General features: G+C 45.3%; 1 protein-coding gene across 1 annotated transcript; it reads right to left on the bottom strand.

Annotated features, from left to right (window-relative positions):
• Window positions 1-423: 423 nt before the first annotated feature.
• LYRM1 (LYR motif containing 1) lies at window positions 424-13,177 on the bottom strand. The gene is made up of 4 exons (XM_032125875.1): window positions 13,060-13,177; window positions 4,647-4,805; window positions 3,566-3,658; window positions 424-2,551 (listed from the first exon to the last, which is right to left on the bottom strand). Exons 2-4 carry the CDS (start codon window positions 4,803-4,805, stop codon window positions 2,435-2,437), a joined length of 369 nt encoding a protein of 122 aa, XP_031981766.1. The 5' UTR covers window positions 13,060-13,177; the 3' UTR covers window positions 424-2,434.

Below are 13,177 nucleotides of genomic sequence, written 5' to 3'. Positions count from 1 at the left end.
GACTTGAAAAAAGAGCTGATCTAATCCTTTCTTTAGCTGAACAGCCTGAAGTTTTAACAAATTTCAGTCTGCCTTCTGGTGATGAAGAGTAAAGAGAATGAAGCACCAGTTAGTAATTTTTCAAACACTTACTCTGAAGAATTATTAGGCTGTGTAGCATTTTAAGGCATCTCAGATAATTTGATGCTGTTACTTGCTGGTTTCTCAGTTAAGCAACTGGATACTCATTTGAGTTACTTGAGAGTACTTGAACCTTTTTAAAGTTGCTTCTTTGCATTTTCCTTCAGATGTAAACTGAAACTCCTGTTGTTATTTCAGTTTGGTGTAAATCTTCTGTAATTTTAGGGCTGTTCTTTTGAAATAATCTATGTATATGCTTAGGAAAGAGTTGTGCCTATAACACAGACAGTAAATTTAGACTGCTCATTTCCATGGCTGTTTATTCACCTGATGTGTCAGAGCATCAGTACCTTCATTAGTCACATGCACTTTAGCAATTCAAAAAACTCAAATGCTAGTTTAATGACAAACAGTGAGCTTAAGCTTCCATTCAAACCCCTTGGCTCTGCACGTTTTGGTTGGGCTCAGCTGACGCATCCTTACACTGGTGTATCAGGATTAGGGTAGGGAGCCTGTATTTAGACTTTTTTCTCTGAAGAATTAAGTAGTGTGTGCAATCATGTTAATATTTTCTTTCGCTTTTTTTTATGTAATCCCCCTTTTCCTAGGCTAAAGGAGTTCTGTTTTGTGTCTTCCTGGCAGCAGTAAATTTGCAAAGCTCCCACTGACAGAACAATGGCGTTTTACTGGTTACTTCCCACATGAGGCATTCCCAGGAAATAATTATATGGGAATAGAGACCTTTGTGGACCGGAGCCATAAATGGTAGTGAGAAACTGGGCCAGCCAGTACCTGTCATACTGATTCACTCTTCTTATTTTCTTGTACTTTCTCATCTGCTTGTACTTTTTTCACTCTTATAAGTGCATTCCAGGGGGAGGGACTGTCAGTCTGTTCTGCACAGGAACAGTTCTAACTTACTTTTCAAGTAGACAGGAATTATTTATTTGTCATTGTTTATTAGAGCTTGGAGAGTTTTAAATGAGTTGGTGAGCTCAGAAATGAGATTTCATTGATTTCTCCCACTGTAAAAGGAAATACACAAATGCCTGTTTCAAATTTGCTTTCTTTTGCCACTATTATTGTCAGGCTGGAATAGGTTGTCCTTAAAGTGCTGAGGACTCTGCTTAGGTAGTGTCCAGTACAGTGTGGCTCTTGTCCAAGCTTGGTCTCACTGGTACTTCCAGCCTGAAGGACGGAGGGCTCCCCTAACTTCCCTGAAGAGAATGTGTCAACAGCCTGGTAAAATCAAAGGACTGAAAGGGAGCCAAAACAACTGGTAGCCCATGAAAGGAAAATTAATTTCACTTTACTTCCATTCATGAGGCACCTGTGAAAGAGAAATACCCTTCAAACTTAGGAGACTTGGAGATACTTTCTTTTACTAAAGTTGGGGTTCTGTCCATAATGTAAGAGTTAAAACCTAACACTAAAATTAAAATAATTGTTGAGAAAGCCAGTGTGCTGATTATGCTGAAAAGCTGACCATGTGAAAACACACAGTGAGGACACCAAAGCATCCTAAGCTTGTTCCCATAGTGATACCCTGAAGCGAGAGTTTTCAACCAGTCCATACATGGGAACCTGAGGAAGCCAACACTGGAATGTTTCACTCAGAGTTGTGTAATGGCATTCCAAACTTTGCATTTCACATCCACACCCTCTCCAAAGGAAGGGGGAAAAATGCTGACATAGAGGCTCTAGGCCACTCCTCTGCAGTTTGCAAAAAGGAGGAAGAGTAGTGGCATTTCTGCTTTCTCTTTGCTACTGTCCATTCAGAAACAAAACTTCCCCATAAGGGTACTATGGAACTCTCCTCCAGGGACAGCAGGCAGAGCAGGGACCAGAGAGGAAGGAGAGCAGCTGCATGGTGCAGTGACTGTATTCCCACTGGCATTCAGAAGCTCTGGAGGAACTGGGTCTGCTTGACTCTCCCAGACTGCCTTGATTTTGGCTGACCTTACACAAGGCACTGTCTTGAGTCACAGCCGAGCTCACAGAATCCTCAAACCACCAGAGAACGCTGCTACAGATGAACAGAGTTTGAAATCCTGCTGCAGTTTGTCCTAATGTCAAAGTAATCTTTGTATCACACCTCCTTAAAAAAGTGTTACTTTTATTGACAAGTCAGTGGTTGAAATGTAATAAATACTAGAGCAACCTTATCCATCATACATAATGGATCAGTTGGCTTTTTGGCCTCAGGAAATGTGTGAGCAAGTGACCACACCATTCACAGTTGTGCACACAAATCACCTGGATTGCAGTTCACAGCTTAAAGGATGTGATTACACAGCACAGCTTAAAGGGTGGGTTATGAAACTTCATCATGGGATTTCAGGTATATTGGCTTAGAAATCTTCCTTAACTTTTCCTGGTGTCGCAATGTACGGCCTTGTTTATGGGCAAGGCCCATGGGAGGCAGATGGATCTGGAAAAGAAAATCCCACCAGTTAGGTGCATATTGGGAAGAAAAAGGCAGCATGTATACAAACTAAGTTTCACTGAGTTTTAAATAATTTCTTCACACTTTGGAGAGGGTAACTCTATTGTCTCAAGCCGGGTTATTAGATTTCTAGGCGGAGCACTCTCTGAGGAGTGGTGTAACTTTCAGGCCCTAATTTTTGTGTTTATTAAAATCCTATACATTTTAGGCCTTAATAAAATCCTAGATATGCTAGGCCTTAGTAACTTTGTTTTGTAGTTTGATATCAGACTGCAATGATACTTAATGAAATAGGTTTGCTGACAATGTTCCAGAAGAGTAAGAACTAGAAACCCTAAAAATTCTTGAGTAGATGTCTTGAATCACTATGTGATTTATTCATACCTACTTAACAAGTCACAAAATAACTCCAAACTGTATGTATTGAAAGCCTGCCTTCTTACTCTCATGATTATATATATGGCACATTAAAATGCACAATCAATGTCATTGACTCCATAAGCAGAAGGAGCAATAGGTGACAGACTCTTCCTTTGATTGACAAAGTCTTTATATTTCATAAGATTGTTCATGGGAATCATGCAGCTGTAACCCCCCTAAATGACTGAAAAATGTAGGTGGTGGCAGTCAGGTGTTACTGTTGCTGAGGCTGTCATCCTGCAAGATGGGTGTTTAGGTGCAAATAGTAGTACAAGCACTGACTAAAGCAGCAGTAGAGATTTCTATATTCATCGGTCAGAGAAGACTGGCTAAATATTCAGAGGCCTTGGGAATTTAGCTCATGAAACTCCATTTAGGCTTTGACTCCTTGTTTTGAGAAGAAATCCTCCACTTTACAGTGAAAGAGAACATCTCAATGTACATTTGGCTCTGCTTTAGTACACATTTAAATGCCAACTCATCTAAAAATGCAGTGCAGTGAGAGTGATGTAAACTGATGGTTTTGTTGTACAGGGAAAGCTCAGTGGGTATCAGTGAAGACTTTGTATTTATACTCACAGGTCTCGGGTAGGGGATGTTATAGTGAAGTCCAATTTCTATTCTTGCCTCACATTCTTCCATGCACTGCTTAATCAGCTTTGGATCTGTTACCTACAATCATACAAACAAGCGTTTTATACGAGTACAGTAATTAGCAATTGGAAGCTCAAGTGTAAATGATGCACAGCACGTGGCTTTCCTTAGCTTATTTTGGCAATGCCAAGGATACAATGATTCTATTTTTCACATCCATAAAAGGTAACATTGATATTTCCTTGACTCAACAGTTCTGGGCTTGATGGTGCTGAATGTTAAGGCCCAGAGGCTGTCAGGACTGAGGCTAAAGATGGAGTTTTTTACCCAAACATGGTATTTTCTCTGTAAAAAGACAATACACATGTAAACTACTACTACATCTATGAAAAAACCACACTCACCGATTTTTCACTCTGCAAAGTCACTAGAGGAGAAAGGAAAGACACTGCTTGGTGTACATTCTGTTATCATCCTATCCAGAAACTCCCTCTGAAGTCAGAAATGTGGTGTGAATTATGACTTAAATTCATTTTTTTGATTTTGCATTACTTCAATTTAGTCCCAGACCAGTATGGGATATAAATAAGTGCTGTGATCTTGAATTACAAGAAGGGCCTTTGATTACCAGGGTTTGAAATTTCTTCCTTAAGAAAAAAATTAAAGTGCTTCTTTTAAAAGAAGTGCCAATAATTGCTGCTTTGAGAAGAAAAAAAGAAGCTGCTGAGCTCTGTTTGCCATTGCATGGGTAATGATACACTTAGCTAACTTTGTAAAGATCAAAAGCTGCTTCAATTACACAGGCAGTATCTTTGGAATTTCATTTTTTCTTGGCACTTTTTTACTGAAAAAAGACCTTTTAGACTTCTACAGTAGTTAATGAAGAGCTGAAATGGTTTGAGTTTTCTCAGGGATGAAATTTAAACTGTAACCCAAATATGCCAGCATTTAAGGTGAATGAAATTTTGGGAATTCAAGCCTTATATTCCTATCTTAACATCCAACCACAGAGTGCTAAGAGCAAGAGAAGAGTCATTCGGAAATTCAAAACCATAAGGACACTCACATTTTTGTTTTTTCGGAATAACGTTCTGGCTTCATTTCTTATGTACTCTTTCTCTCTCATGGTTTCCTCTATCTGTCCTGATGCCGACTGCCAGGTTTTGGCTATTTGCAAAACCTTGCGGTAAAGGCCAAGAACTTCTTGTCGAGTTGCTGGTGTCATCTATAAAGACAAGACAAACCCCCAACATATGCATGAACATCTGAGATGCCAAAAGGCCAGCAAGCAGGACGTTTTTTCACACCATTAAATTAGTTTAAAAATATTTCCGCCATCCAAAGACATGCTGAGCTATATGAAAAACCCCTGAAATAGCTGTAAACAATAATTAGCTGTTGAAAGCTGAAGACTCAGTCCAGCAAAGTATTTATACAGATACTTAAATCCGTCTCCATTCAAACAACTTGAGCTCTTGCTTAAAGTTAAGCACTTGGTTTAGTGCTTTGCTGAATCAAGGCTGCTACAAGAATGCCTGGGTTCTGTTTCACTCACGTTTTGCAACAGACATTGGGCAAGTCACCGAAACTCTACGCATCCCCCTTCCTGAGACATTGTTGTACCAATGCTGACCCTATCTTTGCAAATCTGTGAATGAAATACATGATAAAACCACCACAACATTGCTGAAAACTTGTACAGGCTTCAGGGGCTGAGAAGCTTATTTGTGATACCATGACAGTAGGCAGTAATGATTCAGCTGGAGTCTGATGTGATGAAAAGGTGATGAAAGCTATTTTATCTAAGCACTCAGGAGAGGCAGACTAACAGTGGATTTAGAAAAGTTCTGAATGTCTTTATTTTCAGAGAGCTGTGTACCTGCTGAGCCCACTGAATCAGCCTCCAGGTGTGATAAGACTATTTGTCAGAAGAAAGAATGAAATTTATTCTTGTTTTATGTAAATGAGTATTTTATCATATAAGTGGTTACACTATTTCATGACAGACCACAAATATCCCTGAGACAAATCCACTTCTGGATAACAACATTTCTGCCATGAATTAAATTAACAGAAGGGGCACTGCAGCTGTCAAAGGTACCTTACTGTCCCAAAGGAAGGTGCAGCAGCACTGCCAAGTAAGAACATGGACGCAATGAGGAACAAGTGTCAGGGACAGGACATTATCTGACTATCAGGATCCATTTGCCAGCCTGGAGCTCTAATTACTGTGGGTGAATCTACCCTGAAATCAGACCCGTGTGCTGGGAATGGACAGTTTGGAGCAGAGTAATTCAGACAGCCTCACCTTCCCTCTGGAGGGAGCGCTCTCCTGGCCATGAGGAAAAGCTGCTTCCTAATGCAGCACCCAAACTACCGTGGGAAGTTTGGCAGTGTGCTATGGCTCAAATCCCTGCAGTCTGTGGCAATTCCTGAATTCTGGGTTGTAGAAGAGGGGCTTGAGCCAAAGGCGTCTCAGGCTGTACTGTTCTCGAGCTGCTGCCTCCAGTACAGTGGCCAGAACAGGCCTCCTGTGGCTCCAGACACTCACACCCTTTTTCCCTCACCAAAGCTGGAATGACAGATACTAACCTGAACACAGGATTTGGCTCATGGTTCTTTTTCATTAGAAATCCTAGCTTTAACTGTTGCTGTGATCTAAAGACCTTTCGTGGTTTCAAGAACTGTTTTCCTCTGATTCTTAAGAGAGAACATTTTTGTGTTGCTGTTTGTATCTTAACATGTTTAACCAATCATATATTTTTCCCCCAGATAGGAAATTATTCTTCCTACACAGCAGAAAGTACTTCTAGTAAATGTTTATGGTATTTCTAGGAAATAAATTCCACAATAATATAATGAGGTAGTCTCAGCTCATCAAACACTTTGGAGTAAGTGCTTTGCTTTATCCACTCTAGAGCTCATTTCAGGCAATGAAATCAGTCAGACACGAAGGCACAGGTGAACATGTATCTGACAAATCACTGCGTCCCCCTGTTAGGTGCATATTTTGTACAGAAAAGAAACAGTTCAGTTACAGGCGTTAACCTAGCACCAAGCTGAGTCCCAAATCCTGGCCTCACCCCTCTGTTTTGATCTGAAGGTGTCACCTCTGAGAAGCTGGTAACAGCTTAGGTTTTAATGTAATCTATAAAGAAAATAAAAGGAACAATGCCGGGGTATGTTTAAATGTTTAAAATACAGATTTCAATTCTGATCTATGCATCAGACAATTACTAAGGTAACAACTTGGGACAGCACATGCCCTCTGTTCAGAGCTGACCTTGGATTTTAAACATACCAATATAAAGATTTTATTGAAAAGTTTAGAACCAACAATTATTTCCCCCACTAGTTGCTTCCACTCCCCCCCCCCCTACAAGTTACTCTTTTGTTCTTTAACTTCTCCATGCTGGAATTGCTACAGAACTGTGTAGCCCCCCATCTAGGCATGGGCTGCACTTCTGCATTCTTGCTCTCCTTCCCACGTATGCTGGATGATGTAAAAGACATGAAGCAGCTATTCCTGTATACTCGGCAACCAGCTGCTCCCAGGGCTCATTTAGTCAACAATTCTTAACATTACAGACCTGCTCATAAGCCATTTCTGCAAAGATACATAAATGAAGCTATGAGGAGCCCTTTACAGATCAAGGACCTCTGTCAATGACAGGAAAGGCTGAGAGCAAATAAGACAGAATTCAAAGCCTGGGTCAGATTCTGATCTGAGTGGGAGTATAAATAGGGAGTAATTCCACTGAGAGCAGAATTACTTCCAACTTAAAATGTTGTAAATGAGATTGGAATTTTTCCTTTGGTATAAACAGAGCCCACACTGACAGAAATGTAAGTGATGGTACAAGTCATGTATCAGGTATAATTTCATCAAGTGACACTACTTGTATTAGTTTTGTGGGTGTGCAAAATGATTCTGAGTGGGATAGAAAGGAAGATAAGGGAGGCTTTCATGTCCTTGTAGTTACTCATCTTGCAACTTACATCTTTGGCATTTAAATCATAATTATATTTCACATCTCTGGAATGCTAAGTGGATGTTACACCACTTTCCCACTAACACCCATCTTGTGGTAGTCACACCCATTGTTTAACTTCTACCACCCTTCATTTTAGTGCAGAATGCAGCCCACAGAGGTTAACCACAGGCGTTTCTGTCAAAAAGTACAGGGCTATTGTATTAGCTGAGCAAATTTCGGGTGTTTACTGCCACAAAGCAAACCAGGAGAGGTCAAAGGTAGGTGTGTCCGCACAGCCGAGTCAGTGGGGAAAAGCGGGATCGCAGTTTGGAGCCCAGTGTCGGAACCGGGGCTGTGGAGGGAAGCCAAGCGCTGCCTCCCAAACAAGCCCAGCTGGAGGCTGGGGCAGAGCCCGACGGCGCAGGCTGGTAACGCTCCCTCGGTCTCCACGCAAACCCCTCCTACCCGTGCGCACATCCAGCACCTGAAACATCCCATTGCCTCCAAACTCCGAAGGAGATTTGAGCAGTTAATGACTTACTGCAGGGTGAAGATGCAAAGTTTTTTCACTGTTAATTAAAACAAATAGTCCCTTAGACTATAAAAAGCAGGAAGTTTTTCTTTCAGGAAACAAACATTCCTTTGGATTTTTAGATGGTTGACGCAAAAGTTCAATAATCTGAATAATCAATGAAACAGCAGTCTTATTTTACTATTTGCAGGCTTGTCTAGAATTTAAATTAAACGTTCATATAAAAATAATAAAAGGAATCTGCCAACTGCACTATACAATGACCCCAACAGTGCAGTGTCAAAGCACAGCTTGGACAGAAGTCAGGCTGCACCAAGACTGACTGCAGATCCAGGAGCAGCTAAATCACAGGTGCTTTCCAGCGAGGGATGCTTGGCTGGGAACGCATGTCCAGCACCCTCCTCCTCTGCCCAGCTCCTTTGCTGAAGCTGTAAGCCTATTTTATTTCATCCTTTCTTCTCAAGTCAAGCATTAGCCACTCACTTTAAGCATAAAATCTGCCAGCAGTGAGTACATAGAGAGTTTTAGAAAATAAAGGGTGAAAGGAAGAGCCCATGGAAAAAAAAGGGTATTTTAAAACAATTGATCTCTTCTTTCAGATCCCAGCTAACTGGGCCACACGTTAGTAACACACACCTAGCGCTGGTGCTGAAACTGGATTTGCTCAGGGGTGGTGGGGAACAAAACCCTGCATGAAATAATGTGAAAAGGCAGCTTTGAACTTCTCAGATGTAAAATGTTTTCTTTAGGAGCAATACAACTTCTATTTGACAGCTGGTTTGCTAGTGGCAAGGAGTCTAAAGACACAGTGACAAACTGCTGGGCTGACTGCCTTCCAAATTAAGCTGTGGTCACATCTCTGCTATGGAAGTAAATTCTGTCGTTCAAGACCCTGGTGTATCAACACTGTAGTAGGGAACACCACCATGTTCCATACTGTGTGCCCGTAAGACAATCCTCCCTGTATCCCAATCCATAGCTGCTATTTTCAAATGCACTCTTTGGCTAACGTTTATTTAAATAGATGCAGAAAAGTTCATATATCTGGGGGTTTTTAAAGAGCTAAATGATGCCACTTAGCTAAAAAGTGACCTGCAGTCTCTCTCCTGCTGCTAATGCAGCAGATAATCAATCATTCCTTTCAGAGCTCTCCACAGCAACGAGAGGTCAGTAATCCATATTCACCTTTCATGCAAGTCTGCCAAAATGAGCCTGTGGTTCCTAAGGCAGCAGTGGATTTGGGCTGTCATTTCCTTGAGGGACAACAACTGAGACAATGAGTTCTGTGGCACAGGGGGCAGAGAAGGGGTCACAGATTCCTGTGATAGCTGGGTAGGTCACATGCCTTCCAGCAATATTAAGTAAGTTTCAAAATCTATTTTCCACAAAAGTAATTTTGTCTTCTTTTACTCAAATCAGTGACTCAGCGGCCTGTGACAGCACCCTGCAAACGCTGACCACACGTGGCTGCCGTATGTACCTGGCAAAGTGAAAACTTCATTTGATTTTCATTCTTGATGGAACATTCATAACTTTTTTTTGAGATTCAGAAAAAACCAAATCATAGCAAAGCATCGATCACAGCTAAAGTATTCCATCTCCACATGGTGAAAAGTGACTAGAATGAAAGATCACGAATTCTTCCATGATGGTGTTACATCCTCATTTCTACCAGTGACACAAGCCTGTAAACTTCCAGACATTCCCATCAATTTGACTCAAAGATTTATTTCTCACTGTTTCCATCTACAAGCTGCAATCACAAATATATGCAGATTTGGTGAAAAAGAATGAAGCTACTGAATCAAGATATTCAGTAATAGTATCTGAAAGCAGAGTGACTTTCACAGGGTTTAGGATTTTGTCATGCCAGTGTCTTTCTGCTGGCAAACTAAAGTGATCTGAAACCCTGATCTACACCTCTGCACCAGACTCCCTAAGTCAATTGCACTCACATTGTTCATCAACTGGGATGGGAACTCTGCTGTTCTATCTGTGCCTCAGATTTCCGACTGAACTTGGATCTCTTTTAAGCTTGCTCTTGCATATGGACCAGTCTTTTGATCAGAAAAATCAAACTGCATGCAAAGAGAATATAATTAAATAGTAAAAGCAAGGACATGGATTTTATCACTGTTTCCTATGTCAGTTCAAATAAGCCAATTTGCACAAAATTAGGATCTACAACATTCTTTTCACTTGAATAAATGAAAGTGGAAACCCTTAACTAGTTCCTTTTGATCACTGAGTTTTTATTCTCTTGGTCTGAGGTGGTCGAGGCATTATCTAATTTTAGTAGGACATACAGACTCTTGCTCTGGGAGTGCCTCCTGTACAGGAGCCTCAGCAAGAACAGAAATGCTGACTTAGACTGTGGGAAGGGGGAAGGGAAACAAACAAAAAAATTGCTTTACTTAGTTTTCTCATGAAAAGCACACAGTGTCCAGGTAAAATCTAAAGCAATATGAACTTGTCTCTAGTCTTGTCAACAACTCTGTTGTTTATGCTTTCATACCATTTTCTCCTCCTGTGTGTTTAGTTCTCTGTTACTTACAAGCAGAGAAAGATTTTAATGCAGTGCAAGAAATTTAGCAGAGAAAATGAATTCTCAGCTATCCTTGGATGGCCTTGCTTATATAATATAGAAGCATACAGAAATATAACAACATGGACACAAGCTCCAGTATAGATTTATGCACCTTATTCATACCTTGGCTTCCAGCCAAATGCAACTGAATGCATGAATAGAAATATTTCCCAGCATTGGAAACACTCCCAAGCTTAAGAACAGGTATAAATATTAATGCTAGCAGAGACAAAATCCACTCTGACTTCCCTGACCCTTTTCTAACTTCATTCTGAGGGTCACTCAATGAAACTCATTGATAGACATGATTTTTGGTTGCTATTTGAGAACCACAGCAGGGCTGTGGGATGAAGGGCTACGGGACACAGAACCAGGCGAGTTGGGAAAGACCTCTGAGCCCATCGAGTCCAATCTGCAACCAAACACCACCTTGTCAACCAGACCATGGCACTGAGTGCTGCGTCCAGTCTTTCCTTAAACACCTCCAGGGATGGTGACTCCACCACCAAACTGGGCAGCCCATTCCCATGTCTAATGCCCTTTTCCATGAAGTTCTTCCTAGTGTCCAATCTAAACCTCCCTTGGCACAGCTTAAGACGCTGCCTTCTCCTCCTGTGGGCACTAAGCGCTGTGGGTCACTGAGCGCTGTGGGCACTGAGGGTCACTGAGCCCTGTGGGTCACTGAGCGCTGTGGGTCACTGAGCGCTGTGGGGCACTGCAGGCTGTGGGCACTGAGCGCTGTGGGGCACTGCAGGCTGTGGGCACTGAGCGCTGTGGGTCACTGAGCCCTGTGGGTCACTGAGCGCTGTGGGGCACTGAGCCCTGTGGGCACTGAGGGTCACTGAGCCCTGTGGGTCACTGAGCGCTGTGGGTCACTGAGCCCTGTGGGTCACTGAGCGCTGTGGGTCACTGAGCGCTGTGGGGCACTGAGCCCTGTGGGCACTGCAGGCTGTGGGTCACTGCGGGCTGTGGGGCACTGCGGGCTGTGGGGCACTGAGCGCTGTGGGGCACTGAGCCCTGTGGGTCACTGAGCGCTGTGGGGCACTGAGGGCTGTGGGGCACTGCAGGCTGTGGGCACTGAGCGCTGTGGGTCACTGAGCCCTGTGGGCACTGAGGGTCACTGAGCCCTGTGGGTCACTGAGCGCTGTGGGCACTGAGGGCTGTGGGGCACTGAGCCCTGTGGGCACTGCAGGCTGTGGGTCACTGCGGGCTGTGGGGCACTGAGCCCTGTGGGTCACTGAGCCCTGTGGGCACTGAGGGCTGTGGGTCACTGCGGGCTGTGGGTCAATGAGCGCTGTGGGGCACTGAGCCCTGTGGGCACTGAGGGTCACTGAGCCCTGTGGGTCACTGAGCGCTGTGGGGCACTGAGCCCTGTGGGGCACTGCGGGCTGTGGGTCACTGAGCGCTGTGGGGCACTGAGCGCTGCGGGCACTGAGCCCTGTGGGTCACTGAGCCCTGTGGGCACTGAGCGCTGTGGGTCACTGAGCCCTGTGGGCACTGAGGGTCACTGAGCCCTGTGGGCACTGAGGGTCACTGAGCCCTGTGGGTCACTGAGCCCTGTGGGGCACTGAGCCCTGTGGGTCACTGAGCCCTGTGGGTCACTGAGCGCTGTGGGGCACTGAGCCCTGTGGGGCACTGCGGGCTGTGGGTCACTGAGCGCTGTGGGGCACTGAGCGCTGCGGGCACTGAGCCCTGTGGGTCACTGAGCCCTGTGGGCACTGAGCGCTGTGGGTCACTGAGCCCTGTGGGCACTGAGGGTCACTGAGCCCTGTGGGCACTGAGGGTCACTGAGCCCTGTGGGTCACTGAGCCCTGTGGGGCACTGAGCCCTGTGGGTCACTGAGCCCTGTGGGGCACTGAGCGCTGTGGGGCACTGAGCCCTGTGGGCACTGAGGGTCACTGAGCCCTGTGGGTCACTGAGCCCTGTGGGGCACTGAGCGCTGTGGGGCACTGAGCGCTGTGGGGCACTGAGCCCTGTGGGCACTGAGGGTCACTGAGCCCTGTGGGGCACTGAGCGCTGCGGGCACTGAGCCCTGTGGGTCACTGAGCGCTGTGGGGCACTGAGCGCTGTGGGGCACTGAGCCCTGTGGGTCACTGAGCACTGAGGGTCACTGAGCGCTGCCCATGCCGGGCGCCCCCACGGCCGCCGCCGCTGTCAAGATGGCGCTGCCGCCCCTCCACGGGCTGGAGCCGCGCAGCCACGAGAAGGCGCTGCCGGGACAGGCGCCCTTGCACCCCCTGGCGGCCGGGGCGGCCCTGCCCCCGCAGCCGGGCGGAACCAACGAGCGAAGCAGAGGGGGGTGAGCCCACCGCGAGCGCCTCCGGCCTCTCCCCTCCCTCCGCCCTCCCCGCGTGTACGCCCGCCTTCCCCCCCTCCCCCGGTTTACCTTGGTGCAGCCGGGCCGCGGCCCCGCCCCGCCGGCTGCCCCCGCTCCGGTGGGCGCGGGAGGCGCGAGCCGCCGCCTTCCCTGCCCTCACCGTGCGTGCGGCGTCGCGCGCCCCGCC

This window comes from Corvus moneduloides, chromosome 16 (genome assembly GCF_009650955.1).
Source record: "Corvus moneduloides isolate bCorMon1 chromosome 16, bCorMon1.pri, whole genome shotgun sequence".
Classification (NCBI taxonomy): Eukaryota; Metazoa; Chordata; class Aves; order Passeriformes; family Corvidae; genus Corvus; species Corvus moneduloides.
The sequence above is the reverse complement of the archived record's forward strand: the minus strand, read 5'-3'. Positions and strand labels throughout refer to the sequence as shown.

Bases quoted from the DNA above. Each gene is read 5' to 3' on its own strand.
- LYRM1 (XM_032125875.1), bottom strand. From the start codon at position 4,805: ATGACACCAGCAACTCGACAAGAAGTTCTTGGCCTTTACCGCAAGGTT. The intron at 3,659-4,646 runs GTGAGTGTCCTT...GTATGATTGTAG, and splicing joins TATTCCGAAAAAACAAAAAT to GTAACAGATCCAAAGCTGAT. The intron at 2,552-3,565 runs GTGAGTATAAAT...TTTCTTTTCCAG, and splicing joins ACATCCCCTACCCGAGACCT to ATCCATCTGCCTCCCATGGG.